This window comes from Phodopus roborovskii, unplaced genomic scaffold (genome assembly GCF_943737965.1).
Source record: "Phodopus roborovskii unplaced genomic scaffold, PHOROB, whole genome shotgun sequence".
Classification (NCBI taxonomy): Eukaryota; Metazoa; Chordata; class Mammalia; order Rodentia; family Cricetidae; genus Phodopus; species Phodopus roborovskii.
In genome coordinates this window covers 3,253,106-3,274,893 of record NW_026126436.1, presented here as the reverse complement: position 1 = coordinate 3,274,893, position 21,788 = coordinate 3,253,106, and the positions used below count along the sequence as shown (strand labels likewise).

Sequence of the window (21,788 nt, the reverse complement as noted above, 5' to 3'; positions counted from 1 at the left end):
TGCTCAAGCAGCTTGTGTCTGGGTCGCTGCGCAGGATGCCAGCTGTTTCTGTGAGGGCAGTCAGTTGTCCTCTCAACCCTTCTGTGTGTTCCTGAGCCAGGCTGCAAACTTTGCTTCTGCATCCTCGGAGCATCTGCCTGAAGCACTCTCCTCAGCTGGGAACCGCTCCCTGACTCTTGCCGGGCAGGGTTACAGGTTTCACAAAATCTGAGTCTCCAGCACTCGGATCAGTGACAACAGAGCAGCATCTGGAGCTGAATGGATGCCTTAATAGGCTGGTGATGCAGCTAGCATCGCAGCAGAGGAAGCTAAGGAGGAAGGCTTTACAGTCGCTGTAGGCAAATCGCTGAGCCTCCAGGAGCAGCCGCCCTGGGGAGCTTAGGGTCCCACCAGGAGAGAATTGACTGCATTTCAAGAAAGAACACGGAGGACAGCCCCATGTGTGAGTAATCCCCCCAGTGGGAGAAGCTAGTTATTCCAACTACGTGTGCTCACTAACCAGGGCTCTGGTAGCCTAATCTTGGTGGGCTCTGCACAATGCCTGGCTGGGACTTATTTTTTGAAGGGCTCATTTAGAATAGTACATTGGGAGGAGACTAAATGTGGTGGATTTCAGATACTGACCAGCACCAGGACAGTTGTTGTAAATATGCAATAAAGCAGCAAAATCAAACCTCATAGACCCTTTGCTGTATGAAGCAGAACAGAAAAACAAACAACTATTGCCTCACAGGTGAAGCATCTGTGGAATTCTCTGACTGGTGATGAGAGACAAAAGACATTACAGACTAGGGAGCAATGGATGCAGAAGGGGTGGGGCTCGGAGGAGAGGAGGCAGTGGGTCTCTGGGGTCCAGTCCCTCCTGCATGTGCTGTGCTATGTGTGTACTGACTGTGCATCTGCTTCCTTCCTGCCTAAAGAATGGGCAGCAAGTTTGCCTTTAAGCCTTTCCCTCCAGAGCCCTGTGAAAATAAATGCTGTGACACAGGCTGTGATTGACAGGTGTAAGGCAGGCAGACTGTTCACTTCTAGCAGCAAGGCTATCTTGAATGATGACTATCAAATGGAAGGGGAGGCTCGGATTTAATGAGAGGCCAAAGCTGTGACAGCCAGGGCACCCAACAGGTTAGCAGTGAAGACTAACTCAGCCTGCACACTGGTCACACCCTTGTATTTCCTTCCTGTCTTGGGGGTTCTCCATCCCTCTCTGTCCCTGCCTGCCTCCATCTGGCCTAGTTTGCTGGTTCCCAGACAGGGAGCAGACCATCCTCACACTCCAAGCGAGGTCATGAGGGGAAGCAGGAAGCAGGAGGCAGAGCAGACTCAGCATCTCTGATCCCCGAGCACCACTCTTTGTTTAAAGCATCTGCTGATATAGGTCCTCACAGTGACATTCACACTGCAGTTGAGAATGTGAGGGGATAGTGTTAGCTGCAGAGAGGAACTGATAACCCAGGGTGGTATTACTGCTGTCCATCTTACAGACAGTTTTCTGTGCCAGCATGCTGGGGTGATGGGGCCTATCCAAGATCTGTTGTGAATGACCACTGTCTTGTGGATGTGTGGGCGGTTTCATGGGGAGGAGGTAAAGATGTATACAGCTGCAACAGAAAAGCAAAAAATAAAATGGCATTGCTAATTGACCAATATTTTCTCACCAATGGAGTATTTTTATGTTTAAAACAAAATTGTGTTGGTGGCTGGACTTGCAGAGGGCTATTTGCCCAGTGATTATCTAAGTAAAGCTACCTCAGCCTGCAGCTATAACCATAAGAACTTCTGGCTTTAGTTTCATTGTCTGAGGGGCGTCATCTGTTGCATGAGACGGGTGGCTGGGATGGAAGTGGCAATCAATTTAGCAGAAGCTGGTTGGACCTTCTGTCTGTTGCTAAGGGGCTTGGATCATTGTGGCTATGGGGCAGACAGTGAGAGTACAGCCGAGACCCTCACTTTTCAGGCAAGCTTTGGAGCAGACTGGGTGGAACTCCGCAATGATGATAAAATGTTTATGAAGTAGGTCGACTTCGACTCAGATATCCTTTGCAAGGAAGGTGCTGGAAGGAGCGGGTAGAGATGAAGCCAAGTACACTGAGATAGCAAATAGGTAGATGAGGGGATGGATGTGCAAAGGGAAAGGACTCGAAGGTGAGAGGGAGATCTTTGGGGAACTGGTGGCTAATGCCATGAATTTCCCTGCATTTGGCAGAGTGATTTTTTCAGTATTTGAGCTGAAGGAGAAACAAATCAATGTGTGTGAATGGAACACAGCCCACCTGCATGCAGAAGAAGAAACAGTAAACCCTGTGTTGATAAAGGCAAGCCTCTTCAAACGACTCTATGTGTGTGTGTGTGTGTGTGTGTGTGTGTGTGTGTGTGTGTGTCTGTATGAGTCTCTGTGTGTGTGTGTGTGTTTGTGTGTGTCCGTGTGTCTGTGTGTGTTAGTGTATGTGTAAGGAGGCAGGAGATAAATCCCCAAATGTAGTCATGTGGCGGCTTTGGGCCCTTCCAGAAGCCTTCCTAGCAGTTTCTCTCACCACTAGACTTGATTCTGTTCTTTCATTGGGCAGGGAATGTAACTTTGTGGTAGCACACTTGCCTGGCATGTGACAGGCCCTAGGCTTGATGCCCAGCACAGGAAGGGAAATGCACATCTCAGGGCCAACTGGCTGGGGCACTGTGCTTTATGGCTTCCTCCTCTCCAGACGTGTACTTATTATCTCTTACTATCTTTTGCCCATATCTGGGGCAACAAATGGAGAACAATATGAAATGTGATAATAAAGAGATTGGGGGTAGGTAAGAATTATCGTTCTAAAATTATAGTGTTTACATCTGGCTAGATTTCTTATAATGAAGTAGCATTTTCACTCCCTGCTGCTGTGGGAGTGGAGTTGTATATAGAGTCTGGATATGAGACTCTACCCCAGCCTCCCGGGGTAGTTGGTCACTTGACCTGAGATTAACATGATCATCGAGTTTCTGAAAGCAGCTATGAAAGATGCCTATAGATTCTTGAGCACCAAAGCATGATGGAACGTTGAGTTGACGAGTGGCCTTTGCTCCAGCATTTCCTTTTGTGGTGTGTGGGGTGGGGTGGGGGTCGGGGGGCAGGTGCAGGAGACTGAGCCCAGGTCTTCAGGCTTTGTACCAAGTTTCTATACCTGTTGAGCTGTCTCCATGGCAATTACAGACATATTTTAAAATCCAAAGGCATCCTTCCTCCTCCTGCCTCAGAATTAAAATCAGTGCCCCCCTGACTTGGTTTGTTCTAAGAATAGTCCCAGGGCTACTTGCGAAGACTCTAGAGTTCTGTTCTTTGTGTTTCTTTCATAAAAGGACAAGTTCGAGTTGACTGTAGTCACTGCCTTCAGACCACTGCGAACAGCCAGGCTTTGTCCTAAGTCGATTTGTGGCCATTTATTTTCCTCCCATTTAGCAAGGGAGTGTGGGGTGTTTGTGGAGGAGGCGTTCCTAAACCAACGGCACTAGAGTGAGGAAGTGAGCTAGAGTCAGCCTGGGGCCTGTGTTCAGACTAATCTGAGTTCTCTGCTTCAGAACTCAGAAGGCTGCACTGTTTTCAGAAAGTAAAGGATGAAGAAAACCATGTGCACTGTGTGTGGGGTGGGCATCCTCAGACACGCACTGCCTACCAGGGTCCCCGAGTGCATATTAGCCATGGTAGAGTCATAGGAAGCTAGCCCACAAGGCTGGGGTTGATCATTCACAGTACATATCGTTATGTATGATCAGGAGGTGTCCAGGGAAAAAGGCCTCTTTTTTAAAGTTAAAAACAATTAATTAAAATATAGTTACATCATTCTCCCTCCTTCCAACCCTGTGTTGTATCAAGCCTTTTTACCCAGGGTAAAAATGCAGCCTCCCACTTCTGCCCATCTTGTGGAGAATGGTCCTGAGGAGGGAGGAAGTGGAGAGACTGGCACATTCTGCCGCCTTCCCCTCTGAAATGCTGTGAAAGCAAGCTTTGGGTGTCCTGTCTCTTTAGTTTTCTTCCCCTGTGCTGTGCACCCAGAATACCTGAGGATAGCAGAGGTGTGATCGGTCTGTCCTTGTGTGCTGAGTGGCACTGATGGCCGCTTTGTTTTGTGACCCCCTAGGACATGAAGATGGAGTAGTAAAAAGGCATCCCCCATGATTCTGAGCACCTTTCCCTGTGGACTCCAGCCCTAGCCAGAGGCTGCTCGTGGAGCTGAAGGAACTGACCTACTGCTTCTTGAGAACCCCTTCCTCTCCTAATTCATGAGCCAGCAGGATGCGGTCGCCGCGCTTTCAGAACGCCTGCTCATAGCTGCGTACAAAGGCCAAGCAGAGAATGTGGTTCAGCTCATCAACAAGGGTGCCAAGGTAGCAGTTACCAAGGTAACAAGGAAAAATGCCATAGCTATTCTCCGGGAATAGCTCCCCTCTTGTCTGCAGAACTGTTGTTTGGTGCATAGCTTTTAAAGAACTGGCTTTGGTAAAGAGATGGAAGCTTGGAAGAAACAAGAAGCACTGAAAATGTTTTCATTGCCATCTTCCAAACTGAGCCTTTGTAATTTGCTTTCACAGTCTTTAAAGTCACATGGGACTTTTCTCCATCCACCTTTGTAGCCAGTTGACAGGATATCTCTTTGGAGAAGTTCCTACACAGAGTCTGTCTAAACAGTGAGCTGGGGTGGGAGCAGTAATCATGTCAAGCAGGCCTTCTAGCAAGATGAACCAGCCTTTGGTCAGGAAGGTGTCCCCCCATCTCATTGTCCCCATCTGTCATTACTACTGTGGGCACTATTTTCATGTGGGCTTTGCAAGACATTGTTTATCCATTATCAGCAGACGATACAATGGCAGATTGGGAACATTTGGTTGAAGGCAGTTTTATAGCAAAACCCCAAGAAAAGTAGGCCCTGGGCAGGAGAGGATCGTAAGTTTGAGGATAGGTCCTACATAGTTGAAGGTTACTGGTGCAAACGTATCCAGCTGCTGTTGGCTGTGAGTACCTTAAAGGCTCCAGAGAGTGTTCTCTTCTCACCCACACTTTGGAGATAAGGACACTGAAGACATTCCTGGCCAGGCAGAAATGCACCTTATGTCCAGGGTGCCCCAGGCTGAAGCTCTCCTGCCCTCCACCCCAGACAGAGTTGTGCAGATGCAGATACACACTCCTTTTTTTCACATAGCATCATCTGTTAATATCTCTGACTTTCTGGACCATATGTTGGTCAGTTGTCAGTCACAGCCACTCATAGAGAGAAGTTGTCTTCCGAAAGTTAGAGAAAAGAATTCACCAGGACCCATCCATGTTCATGCCCTAATCTTGAACTTCATTTTAGGAAAGAAATTTCTGTTGTGGCAGCCTGAGCACCACATTCTGGTTTTAGAAAACTTCTGTTGTCCTGTAAAAGACATCCATTCACTACCTCCTTATCCCCAGCCCCCCTCGGTGACTATGAGTCTCCTTTTCCTTTATGAGTCTCCCTTGAATAATACATAGAAATGGAACTCTATGATATCCTAGCTGGTTTTATGCCGACTTGACACAAGCCAGCGTCATCAAAGGAGGGAAACTTCTAATGAGAAAATACCTTTGTAAGGTAGGACTGTAGGCAAGCCTGTAGGGCAGTTCCTTAATTGGTGATTGATGGGGAGGGCCCAGCCCATTGTTGGTGGTGCCATTTCTGGGCTACTGATCCTGGGTTCTATAAGAAAGCAGGCCAAGCAAGCTATGTGTGCTAGCCTGTAAGCCACACTCCTCCATGACCTCTTCATTAGCTCCTGCCTCCAGGTTCCTGTCCTGTTTGAGTTCCTGCCCTGATTCCCTTCAATCATGAGTAGCGATATGGATATGTAAGCCAAATAAATCCTTTCTTCCCTAACTGGCTTTTTGATCATGGTGTTTTGTCCCAGCAATAGAAACCCTAACCAGATGTATGGTATATGGTCTCCTGTCATGATTTCATTCATGGAACGTAGTATATTATCAAGAGTCATTCATGTTGCAGTAAATGATACTTCATTCCTTTTTTATGGCTGAATAACAATATATAGTAAGCACACAATACATAGTAGTCCTCTTATCTCTATTACAGAACCCTCAGTGGATGCCTGATACCTCCAAGCCCCATACATACTATGTTGTTCCTATGTACAGATAGGAGTTTAATAGTACAAATAATAGGATTTAATGTATAAATTAGGCTCAGTAATGGAATGACCACAACTAATGTAGACACCCCCCCACACACACACACACATTCTATGTATAATATATCAGTACACTAAGATAAAGTTATCAGCATCATCAATGTTGTACATTGGGACCATTGAACAAAATAATGATACCTTCAAAACATGCACTGTACCACTATCACAGTCCATCCGATGAGTGTGGGACTGCAGGTAGGAAGGGGGATAGCATGGATACATGGACAAAGGGGTGATTCATGTCCCTGGTGGGGTGGATTGGGACAGCAGCATGAGCTTTCATTGTGTCACCCAGAATTATGCTATTTCAGACTCCAAAATTCTTTATCTCTTGAATTTTCCATTTACCATTTCAGGTTGTGATTGACAATGGTATCATTTGGAGTGAGATGGTAGTAAAGGAGAATCGTTATGTTGTCCTTTAGTCAGTTAGTGGGCATTTCCAGCTGTTTCTAGTGTAGGGATATTATGAAAATGGCTGTCAAGACATGAGCATCTGTACACACACTTCTTTATGGGTAGAGTTTGCATTTGTGTGGGGTGAGTATTGCTGAGTCACACGATAAACCTGTTTAATGCTGTAAGAAAATGTCATGCCTGTTTTCAAAATGGGTTTATAGTTTCACATTCCCACCAGCATGTTTGAGGGTCCTGTTTCCTACTTCGCCACTAGTGATTACTATATTCTATTGTTTGTAGAGATGTTGTCTCATTACTACAGTCTAGGCTGGCCTTGAATTCACAGCAGTCCTCTTGCCCCCAGCTTTCCAAGCACTGGGACTACAGATGTGAGCCCCCATCCCTTTTAAATACAGATGATCTTTGACTTACAGTGGCATCATGTGCTGACAAATTCATCATAAATTGAAATTTCTGTAGGGTTAAATGCATTTCCTACACCTAACCTACTGGACAGCTCAGCATCAGGACACATGTGGGATATCCTCTGCTATCTTTCTGATCATGTGGCTTGCTGTTGCTTGCTCAGCATCCCAAGAGGGCCCCATACTGCATATTTCTATCCTTCAGGGGAAAAAATTCAAAATACAAAATGATTTCTTGTGAGTGTGCATTACTTTTTTATCAGTGTTGAAGAGTCATAAATCAAATTACCATAAACCAGGAATCGTCTTTACATGTCTTTACCAAAGTCAAACTTACCCACAAGGAAATTTAAAACTGATGAAGTACTGTATTCTATGCATATGGGTGTTTTGCCTACAAGTGTGTCTGTATACCACTGTGGTGTTGGGTGTATGTACACAGTGTCTATGTACTACATTTCGTGCAGTGCCTGCAGAGGCTAGAAGTGGGTGTCAGAGCCCCTAGGACTGGAGTTACAGACAGTTGTGAGATGCCATATGGTGCTGGGACTTGAACCTGAGTCCTCTGGAAGAGCAACCAGTATTCTTAACCTCCAGGTCATCTCTCCAGTGCCTGCTAGAGAGCTTAAAAAAAAAAAAAAAAGACACCACGGTTCCATGCTGCCACTTCAGTTGAGGTGTCCCCACCCTTAGGGAACAGTCAGAAGAGGGCAGGGTTCTGGCTTCATCCCAGGCAGGACTTTTGGGTGTACCATAAGCAGACACACTTACTAAAAGAACCTGGATCCTCAGCACATGGGTGAACAGAAGGATGACAGGGAAAGAATAAGACATCCCCAAGTGTGTGTGGGCTCCTTGAGGGGGATGTGCACCCAGGGGTCTGTACAGCTGGCATGTATATAATCCTGTGGCTTTCTAAGTTACATGGCTCAGAGTATAATTTACAAGGTTTAAAGGCTAAAGAGTTTTCCTTTTGTGAGCAAAATTGTAAGCTTTCTGGAGGGTATTGTTTAGATTTAGAATAGAAGAAGAATGTCAAAAACTCAAGAATGTACATCATGTTGGCCCTTAGTAGGCACTTTATTTACTGACCTAGACATCTCTGTCTGTGATATCTTTAGGAGACCATGCCCTTGGTGGCCAGTGTGGGACTGATCAGGGTCTGAAGTCCCCTGACTCTGTCCACAGGACAGGAGAACCAGGGCTAGGACCAAGGGCCTCTCTCCCTTCCCATGTACCCATGATGTCTTCAGTCTTCTTGCTGCTCTTGAAGAAATGGCTTTTACATCTCGTAGCTGTCTTCTTCCCCACCCACTTGCTCCCACATTCTTAGAATATATGTATACTATTGATTGACCAGTTTAATTTTTAAAATTAAGTTGAATTATTTTTTCAATACTTACAAAAGAACAGGTTTACATCTTAACTGTTTGCAGATGTAAGTTTCAGTGGGCCTGTAGACATTCACGCCATGCCCCAGCTGTTGCCACCATTGGCTTCCAGACCTTTTCCCACCTTAGTAAATGGAAGCTATGTTCTCAGTAAACACTGACTCCTCCGTCCCTGCCCCCTAGCACCTGTAACTCTTGAGACAAGGTCTCACAATGCCTCTCTGACTGGCCTGGAACTTACTCACAGTGTGGCTCTGACTGGTCTTGAACTCAAAGCTGCCTTCATGGCCATTTTTGTGCATATGATCTTGCTTTTAATGCTTCAGACCAAACCTACATGTCCCCAGCTGGAGCCTGTCACTCTTCTCAGGGTCTTTTGCGTTGAGTGGCACCCCCATTTGTGATTTTAAACCACCCCATTTTCTTCTTGGTTCCCACTGTCTCTCCACTTGCCACCTTTTAGTAGACAGGCCGCTCTTTCTGCACGCTGAATTTCTTCTTGATGTCTTTTTAGCTGCCTGCACTGATGCTGCAGGAGACACTTTAGGAAACAGAAAAGGCAGGGTTTTCGTATGAGAAAGCCTTAGTTTTATAGATGCTCACATTATCTACAGAGTCACCTTATGTAAAAAGTATCTCTGCTCCGGGCTTAATTTTATTAGCTTAGCATCCCCAGGAACTTGGTTGCCTGTAAAGACCCTCTGCATCGCTCCTGATGCTGAGCATGGACTAGAGGCTTAGTGTTAGAAGCCTGAGGAGCTGCAGGGTTGATGCTGCCTATGGGACTGTTAAGAAACTCCTCTTGGAATGCTGTGGTTTCCACTTTCTCTAAAAGTAACCAGATAAAGTTATTTGATGAAACTTCAATTCAGAAGAAAATATAACTTCATTCACAAAATTAACATTTATCAAAGATTCCATTTAATACCAGTCACTGGCCCTAAGAAATAGAATAAGGACTTAGATAACTAAGAAATAGAAACCATGAGCAAGAGGTTAGCTCATGGACCCCAGACTGACAGCTCGGAAACCAGCATAGGATGGAACCGTGCCCCTCTGAACAGGGTTGTCAGTTAGGAGGCCAGGCAGTCCATGGGACCTCTGGTAGTGGAACAGCATTTATCCCCAGTATACAAATGGGCTTTGGGAGTCCATTCCACATAGAGGGATACTCCCTCGGCCTAGACACATGGGGAAGGGCCTAGGCCTGATATGACAGACTTTGAAGATCCCCATGGAAGGGGAGCAGAAAAGGGATGGGATGGGGGTTGGTGGGGGGCATGGGAGAACGGAAGGGTGCAGGAACTGGGACTGATATGTAAAATAAGATTGTTCTAATTTAAACAAAAAAGATTAAAAAAGAAAGAAAGAAACAGAAACCAGCTGTGTGTGGGTGGTGCACACCTGTGGCAACAGGAAGACTCAGGGTTCCACAACTGGACTAGGTACAGAGAGTGAGAGATCTTAGAATATTCAGTCTTAAATGGAAAGTCTCCATCAACTCCCTCCCCTCAGGACTCAGGGAACTCTGTAGAAGAGGAGGCAGGAGGAGGGCAAGAAACAGTGGGGATAGAGGACCCCAAGGAAACAAGGCCAGCTAGACACAGCAGGACTGAAGCACATGAACTCACAGAGACTGGCAGCGTGCACAGGGCCTGCATGGATAAGCCAGATGGGGTCTCAGCGCCGAGAGGGGATGTGGACACTGTCTACCATATTTAACCCAGAAGCTATCTCCAATTGACAACCACAATGGAGTCTAACTGGGTACCAAAACCACACGTAAAGGCAGTCCCCATGCCCAACAGTAAATGGTCAACTGAAAATAAACTCAATGATATGTTTGGAAGGTTTTGTTTTGTTTTGTTTTGTTTTGTTTTGTTTGTTTGTTTAATCTCCTGAAACTTTGAACTTTTTTTTTAACCTTACTGATCTTTTGCTTATCTATTATGGTTTCTGATTTTGTGTTTTTTATGAGCTTTCTATGTTTGCATGTATATGTGCCTCATGGTTTTTGTTTTTTCTTTGGTCTATTTGTTTGTTTGCCTGTTTGTTTTCTAAAGAGAAAGAAATCAAGGGTTGGTTGGTGAGGAGTCTATGGGAGGAGATAAGGAAGGAGAAACTGTGATCAAAATACATGAAAAAAAAAATCTTTTCAATTAAAAAAAAAATCAGTGGCTCAAGTTGTTCTGAACTTTGTAGTGAGTCTCAACCAAACAAAACAAACAGTAGAACACTTGATTTTTAGGAAGCTAACCCAGGAGGCTATGCACAGAGTTGTCCCTGAGTGTTCCAGAGGGTAGACCTGAGCGAGAGGGGCAACATTGGGGGAAGGCTGCTTAAAGAAAGAAGGCTCTGTGGACATCTATCTGCAGGTGATCTGAAATCAAGTCACCCAGAAAGGACTTGGGGGAGACAATAGCCGAGGCACAGAGGCCACTTGCCACTCACTCTGCGGTAGCTGCCTGAGCTTTGGTCCTTGCCTCTACTTACAGCCATGTGACCTGGGCCAGTGCCTTCCTCTCACCCTTCCTTGGTGTTACACCCAAGCACAATAGCAGTACACTGTATTGGTATCTCCTGCTGTCTGTAAAAAAAACGATTCGTAGAGCACAGTGAGAGGAGGGGCTAAAGGAAAGAGGGAGAGGAGTCCGCAGAAAGCATTTTGAATAATGCCGGGGGTGTCATAAGCAGTCATCTTGCCACCTCCCTGCCGCCTTTCTTCCTGTCCTCAAACCCTGCTCCCAGGTCCAGGGAATGTTTTGTGTGTTTTCAGAAGTATTTACGCATGTAAAAGCAGGTCTACATCACTTAAAAATGTAAATGGGCCCATACTCAGCATGGCAATCCTTTATGAGTTATTTAAGAGCTTTATGGCGTGGATCTAGTTGTTTGGTGAAATGGCTCAGCATCTTTCATTATGTGGCTAAACTGTAACCATTTGAGCAGCGGCCTCACAGGAGGCCGATTGTTTGCTGTTCCGCATGGTTTCTGCTGCAGGGTGCACACTGGATGCCTCTTCCAGAAACAGACCATCTCTACCGAGCAAATTCCCAGAAAATGCCTGGAGCGAAAGGTGTATTAAAATTATAATGATTCCACTGAAGGGCCCTTCTAGCTCACCTGCAGAGAGCTTTTGGGAATAAGAATCAGTGGGTAAAGAGACAGGACTTGGATGAAGTTGTGTAGTTGGATTTTTCTTTGGAACATTAGCCAGCTCCCAAAAAACAGACACTTGTTATTAATTATGAAAGCTCAGCCTTTAGCTTGGGCTTGTCCCACCAGCTCTTTTTATAACTTAATTTAACCTGTTTTTAACTCATCTACATTTTGCCTCCAGGCTTTTACTCTTTCATTCTGTGTGTCCTGCTTTCCTGCTTCTCTACCTCTGGCTGGATGGCCCCGGCATCTCCCTCTCTCCCTTTTGTCTCTCTAGAGCCTAGGCTCATCCTCCTCTCTCTGCCCTGAAGTCCCGCCTCTACCTCCTGCCTAGCTATGGCCATTTAGCTCTTCATTAGACTAATCAGGTGTCTTAGGCAAGCAAGTTTACATCTTTACATAGTTAAACTAATGTTCCACAACAAGACTGTACAGGCTTCCCTTAGCTGCCCCAACGAACTCCCATAGACAGGGACACCTGCCTTATAGTTTTGGAGGCTGGAGTGGGAGATCAAGCCATGCTGTCTGAACCTAGGGGTGAACTGGTCCTGCTTCTTGCTGCTGGTAGTGGGTGGTCCTGGGCTTACCGGGGTATCACCTGATCCCCTCCTCTGACTTCATATGGGTTTCTCTCTGTGATTTGTGCTACCAGGCCTCACTTAAGCATTAAGGGCTCACCCTGCTCCAATATGACATCATTGAAACTCTTTTACATCTGCAAAGGCTTAGTAAAAATCATGCAGGCATGCCAGAAAGGGGTCAGAGTAAAGATAACTAGGCGGGAAAGAGCAAGAGAGGAATAACTTGGGATGCTTAGGGTCCCGACTTTGAGAGGCATAGGGTATATGCCCATTATATGGAGGAAAGTCTGGTTGTGCTTTGCCAGAGACAAGTGGCTGTAGATGGGTGTCGTGGCGTTTTTCACCCAATCCAGGGACACCTCTGAGAATGAAGGGCTTTGCTACAGTGTAAGCAAGTGTCCCTAGAAGCCATGCTATAAGGATTCAGTCTCTGGTTGTGGCACTATGAAGTAGTGTTAATCTCACCAGGTAAGAATAACACCACTACCATGATCTCTGAGTCAAATTTGAAGCAAGCTTCATTAAATACTGGCCAGATCCATACCTGGAATTCCTGGAGAATGGCCAGGAATTATGTTAGTCTGGTGCTTATGGAGGCAAAACCCACAAGGCTCTGTACTTTCCGCCTGTGTGTGATCAAGCACATCCTGTACAGCTGGGGCAACCAGCCTTGCTTTATAAATCTCTTACAGTAATTAAAACTTAAAACATAACTCTAGCCCTCACAATGGGGCCTAGAAGGAAGTCTTAAGTCGTTGGTAACTTGTCCCAAAGAGAACAGTGAGCCCTAGCCCCTAGCAAGTGGTTTTGCTCCATCAGGCTTTTTTGCCATGATGTCTTTTCTCACCACCCAGTGGCCTCCTCTAATCTCAGACTAGAATATCCAAAACCATGAGTCAAAGTCTACCTTTTTTTCTTTATAACAAATATTTGTTATCGTAACAGAATGTGGACTACTATAGGTTTATATTAGTAACTGCACAGGCACAGTGCAAATAAACCAAACTGTTCCCCTCCCCCACTTGCATGCCTGCATGGCCCACCCCGGTATGAAGGTAACCTTCCCAGGTGGGGCTCTGGTCCATTTCAGTTTGTGGCTTTGTGTTTGGCGAAGGGATGCAGGGTCCTCCAGCAGGTAGGGCTGTGGAAGGGCCAGTCCAGGCAGTCCCTCCTTGGGGCTGAGCAGGATGGAGAGTGTCGACTACCCAGACCTCCCTCCTAGTCACTAGAGAGAATCACACTGAATCTGGAGCCTTGTCAAAGCAGGAGCTCGTTTTATTGTAACAGGAATGCTCTTATATATGGTTGAGAAAGAGGGTGGGGACCTCAGGATGGGGTGAGGTGTAAGGGCCAATAATATTTCACCACGTTAGCAGTGGCCGGGCAGAGGCAGTTTTGCTGAGTCACTCCCATGCGGAAGTGATAGGCCAAAGACAGGTCTCCAAACTCTAGCCAGGCTCAGGAAGTTCCACTAGGGCTTTCTAGGTCCAACACTAGGACTTATTTGCAAGGTTTGTGTCAGAACTGGTGTTTGCCAGCCTGTTGATTTATAGTCATTTTCTTGAAGTTTCTGGTCCAGGGGTGCGGTGGGGGTGGATAATGGGAAAATAGATGGCTACAAGGTTGCTGGTTAGATTAAAAACTTTCACTTGAGAAAGTGTGCTATGTATAGCATACTTCTAGAACTTTATGAATATATTTAAAGAGACTTTTTAAAAACGTATTTATTCATGTATATGTATGACTTGTGTGTGGAGGTGTGCACAAATTACATGAACAGAGATCAGGAATTGGTTCTCTCCATGTGGCTTCCAGAAATTGAACTCAGGTTATCAAACAGGCTTGGTAAAAAGCACTAAGCCATCTTACTGGCCCTAGGAAGAATTTTTAATTTGTACCTGGTATTCTAGGCCTATAATCCCAGCTATTCAGAATGCTGAAGCAGGAAGGTGGCAAGTTTGGGGCTAGCTTGTACAGACTAAGTTCAAAGCTTGCCTAGCCTCCTTAGTAAGATCTTGTTTCAAAACAGAGTAAAAATGGGCTGAAGAGATGGCTCAGTGGTTAAGAGTACTGGCTGCTCTTCCTGGGGTCCGGTGTTCAAATGTCTCATAAGCATCTATAATGGGATCTGATGCCCTTTCTGGCATGAAGGAACATATGCAGATAGCACCTGTGCATAAAATACATACATACAAACATACATACATACATACATACATACATACATACATATTTTTAAACAGAGTAACAACAGGGTGGTAGAGCTTGTTTGGAGAACATGTGACCCTAAAATCAGCCTCCTCCCCACCAAAACCAAATCATTTCCATCTCTAAATAGGTGATGATCTAATGCAGAGGGCACAGAAGTTGATCACTCTCCATCTTGTCCAGTCTCTCACCAGAGCGTCCCTCTCTGTGTTGTTTGTTTCTTACAGTTCCCCTCCTGAGACATTCCATGCACAGACATGCAAACAGATGCAACAGTATTCATTTTCCCTTTTACATAAATTATAGGATATTATACATTACCTCTTCTTTTATAATTTTTCTGGAACTCATAGAGATCTGCCTGTGTCTGCCTCCAGAGTTCTTGGATTAAAGGTGTGCACCTCCATGCCTGGCATACATGCCCTTTTTGGTTTACTTAATGATGTGTGGTGAAGCCATAATTGGGGTACCTAATCCCAATTAATCTCATACTGATGGGTCACAGGCTATGCTAATCTCCTGCTTTTACAAATTATGTTCTCCTTTGTTTTGAGGCATATCCTATAGTGTGCTTATATATTTGTGGGGTAAACTTCTCCAAGTGGTACTGCTGGGTCAGAATTTGTGTGCCCTTGTAATTTTGACAGCCAGAGCCAGCTGTGTTGTGCCAGTAGATATTCACAGCACTGTATGAGAGAACAATGGGCCTTCCTTCCATTTGATTTACTTATTTATTATGAATACAGTGTTCTGTCTGCATGTATGCCAGCAGGCCACCAGAGGACAGCAGATCCCATTACAGGTGGCTGTGAGCCACCACGTGGTTGCTGGGAATTGAACTGAGGACCTCTGGAAGAGCAGTCAGTGCTCTTAACCACTGAGCCATCTCTCCAGCCCTGGGCTCACTCTCTTCCAAGATTCCCCTTCCCCCTCCATCTGAAATCAGCCCACCTTGTTCTGGAGCTGTATAGTTGTTAGTCTGACATCTGACCTCTGTTTCTCTTCACCTCCGCATTTCCTCTGGGAACTAGAGAAGCAGAGGAACAGGCTGAGAGAGGAACAGATGGTGATCACACATCTGTTTCCTCCTTCATTGACTTTTATTTAGATGGGAAAGCGGGAGTGCCTCCGAGACCATGTGGGATGCTTAGGGCCTGCCCAGGCTGCTGCCATACCTAGTCCTCTGTGCTTTGTAGAGCAGTATATTCCACTGGGGGAAAACCGGCATTGAGGGCATAGGCATACATGCCAAGCTAAAGAAGCCAGGTGGTGGTAACCCACACCTTTAATCCCAGCACTCTGGAGGCAGAGGCAGGTGGATCTCTATGAGTTCAAGGCCAGTGTGGTCTACAAGAGCTAGTTCCAGGACAGCCTCCAAAGCCATAGAGAAACCCTGTCTTGAAAAACCAAAAAAAAAAAAAAAAAAAAAAGACATCTGGTGGGGGTGGAAGGGTGGGGGGAGAGATGTTAGACATTGGCTCGTGCCCTTTTACATGTTCAGCAAGCCCTTGACTACTGGTTGACTGCTAGTGGATACCCCAGCCCTCAATACATGCTTTGCAACAGCTACAGACATTGCCAATGGAAAGAAAGTCTCAAATGGAAAAACTTAGGCTTCTATGGATTATCATCTGAAATCACCAGGGAAAATTGATTTATGGTGGTAGTTCTGAGCAATAATTATAGTAAAGTGTTAAGATTTTATTTAGTCTATTAGTGACAAACCCATGAAGATGTGATGACTGGTTCAAACGATAAGTGGAAAACTTTCTAGTATGTACATTGTTAGTAAAGTAAAAATAAATTTGCCTATTAGTGTAGCACTGGCTGGTGTCCATAGGATCTTCACAGTGTATCACCATCATTGTCTATGACTTTGAGCCAGTGGAGGGCTTGGCAATAAATAATCTGGAGTCACACCGTTCTCGATAGGACATGCATGTTGCCTCTGGCTCATGGATTTCGGACAGGCTATATACAAGGTGCAGCCTCTACCACGTATGTCCTAGCACACAGTTCAGGGCTGGGAAGCCCGCCCACCCCTTGTCTGTCCCCAGAACTTTTCCGTCTCTCCACACTAAAATTCTGTCTGTGTTGGAGTCTAACTCCTCTGTCCTCTTCCCGGAGCCCTACTGTCCACCATCCCACTTCTTATCTCTGAATTTGTTACCCATCTTTTCCAATTCCTATTAAGGGTGGAGATAACAGAGCTCAGTCACCTTCTCTCCAAGCCTGGCTAACCTTCTCAAGCACACAGGGTGATCCAGGAGGAGGATGGGACTCAGTTAACCATGGCTATGATCACTAAGATGGCTGTGTCCCCACTGGAGTTCATTGTTCTTGGTGGTTCCTTTGGGTCAGTGATTCTAAGTATTGGCTAGAGGTAGAAGCATTTGGACAGCCTTGAAAAATGCTAATGCCCAGCCGTGGTTCAGGGGACACTTGATTTAACTAGACTGGAATGTGGCCCAAGCTTGAGGAGCTCACAAGTATTCAAAGGGAGAATACAAATTGCTCTAGGAGCTCCTCTTGTTGGGGGGTAGGATTACACTGTCTGTAGAGGTTGGTGAATATGAAATGCTGATATTCTGAATGCCATAATTCAAAACAATGAGATTAATAGGAAACAAATGAATCAATTATGGAAATGCAGTATTGCTGTGCATTCTTATGCGGCTTGCCTGTGGGAAAACGCCCAGAAAAGTATGAACTCAATAATGGAATCCTAGTCTTCTGAGGTTTTTGATAAGGTAGACATCATGGGGACACATGCTTCTAGCAAAGGAGATGCTTTCTGGAGGGAAGAGAGATGACCACTCAGATCGGGAGGTATACTGGAAAATTAACATGAAGGGGTTGGCATGAACCTCTGCCTGGGTCTTTGAGGGTTTCACTGTGACTGAGGACAACAAGCCTCAGGACCTAGAGATGGAGCTAGAACTTCCATCTCCTAGGTGATCAAAGGCTGCTGTTGAAGTGGAACCCAGAATTTGGTCTCTGTTCTCGTCACTGCTCTTCCTTGCTGGTCCCTTGCTACAGGGAGTTTGTGGGCATGCTCACTGGCTTTTCTGGGCCTCTTGTCCTCTGTATAGGCCTTGGTTAAGTGGTGCTCACTGGGGATGGAGGTGACCTTGTTTGCACTCCAGCTCAGGGTAGACCCAGTAGAGATTCTGGCTCAGAGATACCAGCTGCTGCCTGGGTGTACTGTAGGAAGCCATGCATCACCCTCCACTGTGTTTAGGCAGTGTTGCTGGTATTAGGTTGCCTCAGCAGACTCCACAGAAACTCTCTATACATCTAAGTGTTTGGTAACCCAGATAAAGTGCCACAGAATCTCCCCCAAATCATATAGGTCCTAATCTCCCATGCATATAGGTTAATAGGTATTTAAATGTTTTATTTATTTCTCGTGTGTGTGCATGATGACGGGGGGTGGGGGTGGGGGGAGGCTGATGGGTGTCACAGCATGCATGTGAAGGTCAGAAGATAACTTTACAGAATCGGTCCTCTTCTCCCACCTTTCCAGGGATCAACTTGGGACATGGTTAATGGGTTGTTACATGTTGTAGCCTTGCTCAGTGTCAGAATTTTAAAGTCCTCCCTTATGCTTTTATCTTTCTGAACAAATACAGCCAATCATTAGCATGCTGTAAGATTCCCAAAGCAGCAATCTGCCAACTAGTGGCTGGTGGGTGTTAGACTATGAAGATACCAAGGCCTCTGGCCAGAACCAGCATGGGGTTCCTGCTGACTCTGGGAGTGCTTTGTCCTGTCTTCATTCTTTTCATCTGTAATGACTTCGATTTCAGAAAATATCCTGAAGAGCATGTTTAGAGACTGAAATTCCTTCCTTAGCAGGCCCACTGCTTCCAGCAGGGTGAGCCATGGTATGTTTTAGACTTGTGTAAGCCCTGGTGTGTTTTAGGTTGTTGTAAATTTAAGTTATGTGGTTTAATGGTGGCAGTTAAGCCTGTTTGTTTTTAGCCCTTGTTTCTGTTGAATGCAGCAATATAGAAAAAGAATCATATACAGGGATCAAGAGGAATTTACTTCAAGCTTGTAAGCCTTGTGTAGTAGCACAAGTAACAGACCTGCTGGTATCCTAGATCAGGCCACGTATGTACAGTTGTTTTTCATAGTTGAGGATGAGTGTCAAGATCAGGGTACCTGTGGAATTGGTTCCTGGTGGGGGTTCTTTCTGGAGTGTGTGTGTGTGTGTGTGTGTGTGTGTGTGTGTGTGTGTGTGTGTATCCACCTTCTCTGTCATCATATACTTAGAGCAGAGTGGGGAGTTATTAATACTCCCTTCAAAGGATGCCATTACCATTCTAGAAGGCTCTCTCCAAAGACCTCATCTGCAGGCACTATTGCACTGAGGGCCAGAGCTATAACATCTGAATTCTGGGGGAGACCTAGACATTTGGTTCAAAACAGACTAAGGAAGAAAACTGTATAGTTGTCTCTGCTTATCCTCAGGATTCGGCCAACTGAAGATAGAAAATCTATTTGAGACTGTAAATTATCCTCATCTGTAAATAGAGCCATGTGCTGTCTTCCTTTGTTTTTGAAAAATTTAGGAGATGGAAGACATGAGAAATATTAAAAAGAATTTAAAGCTGGCTGTTATGGCACACACCATTAACTCTAGCACTTGGGAGGAAGAGGCAGGCAGATGTGGTCTACATAGTGAGTTCCAGGCCAGCCGATGTCACATAGTTAGACACCGTCTCAAAATACAACAAAATAAATTGTATTTGTAATATGTGCTGAACACTACTTTCTTTTCATACCATTAACAGCACAGCAACTGTTTACATAGTGCCTGCATTATTATAAATAGTATTATAAATAGTCTAGAGGCAGTTTGTAATATACCAGAGGAGTGTGGAGCGCCTATGCCTATACTATGCTGTTCATTTATATAGATACTCATCTGAGGGAGGTCCTGGAGCCTTTAGTTTTCAAAGGATACTGATGAAGGACTAAATGAGTGTATCAGCAGATGTTTTACTTCCAGGGGATCTGAGTTCAGTTCCAAGCACTCACATGGCATCTCACAACTGTCTGTAACTTCAGTTCCAAATGATCCAGTAACCTCTTCTGGCCTCTATGAACACCAGGTACAAAAATAGTGCGAAGAAATATTCAGATGTGTACATGATATACATATATACATGTGTATAGGCCAAATAGCAATATGTGAAAAATAAATGTAAATTAAATCTTTCTTAAAAAAAGAAAAAGCATCCCATATACTCATGTAATAAGAATTCTCAACAATGCAGAAATCAGGAATTTTCTACATATGGTAAAGACCAGCTGCAGAAAACAAAATACACAAGAGAAACCCCCTGTAGACATGCTTCGTGGTGTGAAAGGAAACACTTTGCTGCTGAGACCAGGAAGAAGGCAAGAACCTCTTCTCCTACTACTCTCATCCCACATGATCTGGAAATTCTAGCCACTGCGGTAGGGAAAGAAAGAGACCAGAGAAGCAAATAGGCTGGAGCAAGTGTACACATGAATGGTGGTCATGACTGTAAAACTCTGAATTGATTTGGTGCCTCTGAATTTTACATTAAAACTAGGTAAGATGATAAATGTTTATGCTGTATATATTTTACCACAATATAAAACAAGTCACACGCGTGCGCGCGCGCACACACACACACACACACACACACACACACACACACACACACTGACCCAAGAAGCATCAGAATATTAACTGGTAATTCCTATGAAATTTCTGATATTCCTGCTCTACCTGTCAAGTTCTGGGCCTACAGGTGTAAGCCATCCTGCCCAGTCCATACTAAAAAATCCCTTTATTCTTTTTTTGGTAGTTTTTGAGGCAGGGTTTCTCTGTGTATCTCTGGCTGTCCTGAAACTCTCTTTGTAGACCAGGCTGGTCTCACAGAGATCAACCTGCCTCTGCCTTCCAAGTACTAAGATTAAAGGCATGTGCCAACACTACCCGGCCAAAAGGAATTTTTTTTTAATTAATGAAATCTAATTATTTGAAACAATTGGTTAAAAATTGTTTCCTCTCCAAATTATTGATGTATATTGGTATTTTTGTTCTATTATATTTTGTCCTGTTATTCTGCAGTTCTTCAATCTTGCTGCTTTTTTGTCACCTATGGTTTGGTTAAGATATGACATGTCATTCATCCAAATAAACAACACATGTTTGTCATAAGGAGAGAAAGCTCTGGAAAATTTTAGAGTGTCAGTTGTTTTTAAATGTGAACTTTCATTGTCTTCCTTTCCTTTGATCCATGTCATTTCCTTCCATATGTCTTCATAACTTCATCTCATTGAATTGTAAGCCAAGGCCAGCCTGGTCTACAAAGTGAGTTCTAGGACAGCCAGGGCTACACAGAGAAATCCTGTCTTGAAGAAGAAGAAAAATAAAAAAGAAAAAGAAAATGAGAAAGAGAGATAGTTCAAGGCCAGCCTCAGCTATATAGTGAGTTTGAGGCCAGCCTGGGCTATACGAGACCTTGACTCAAAAAAAAAGCCCCCCCCCACCTGAATGTCATGTTTCTAACACAGGCTCACTCTTTCTTTAAAAGCTTTACATTCTCTCACCACACACTTCCTCTTTCCTTGGTGCATCTGGCATCTTCTGGATATGCATGGCACTTACATATGTGCAGGCAAAACACTCAAACACATACAAATAAAAGTAAAATTTAAAAAGAGTATAGGCAAATCTAAATGGCGATAGGGCTGACAGCTAGTGGGTGAAGTGGCACTCGGGCTGACAGTCCCACACTCAGTATCCACCTCTCAGACAGTTATTAGAAATGCAGATTATTAGATCTCATTCCGAACTCTGAATCAGGAACTCTGGCAAGAGGCACAGCTATCTGTCTTACAGCTAGTCCTCCAGGAGATTCTGATGTCCAAGAGAATCACCGGGTGTGCTGTTGCCACTGTCGCCGGGTGTGCTGTTGCCACTGTCGCTGGGTGTGCTGTTGCCGGGTGTACTGTTGCCGCTGTCGCTGGGTGTGCTGTTGCCGGGTGTACTGTTGCCGCTGTCGCCGGGTGTACTGTTGCTGCTGTCGCCGGGTGTACTGTTGCTGCTGTCGCAGGGTGTACTTTTGCCGCTGTCGCCAGGTGTACTGTTGCCGCTGTTGCTGGGTGTATTGTTGCCGCTGTCGGGTGTATTGTTGCCGCTGTCGCCGGGTGTATTGTTGCTGCAAGGAGCTGCATGATTTTATGTAGCTTGTGAACATAACTGCCAGAGCATATAGAAGAAATGCCCTGGTTCAGTGTTCTGCATTGATGACAATGAAAAGGGCACCAAGAAAAGTATAGGCAGAGAAATAGCTCTTGCTTGGGCAGGCCCAGTCTGGCGGGTTTAGCCTAAGGGACCTTCTTTGGAAGACTTATCCTGGCCCCTCCTCATCTCATCCTGT

The 21,788-nt window shown here is 45.1% G+C and overlaps 1 protein-coding gene across 2 annotated transcripts in view; it reads left to right on the top strand.

Annotated features, from left to right (window-relative positions):
* Nucleotides 1-4,117: 4,117 nt before the first annotated feature.
* Nucleotides 4,118-21,788, top strand: part of Ankrd6 (ankyrin repeat domain 6) — a 51,567-nt gene continuing 33,896 nt past the window's right edge. For both annotated transcript variants that reach the window (XM_051187486.1, XM_051187484.1), the window contains exon 1: nt 4,118-4,377. In XM_051187486.1, coding sequence (XP_051043443.1) covers nt 4,258-4,377 — 120 coding nt within the window. In that variant the 5' untranslated portion in view covers nt 4,118-4,257. The remainder of the gene's footprint in view (nt 4,378-21,788) is intronic.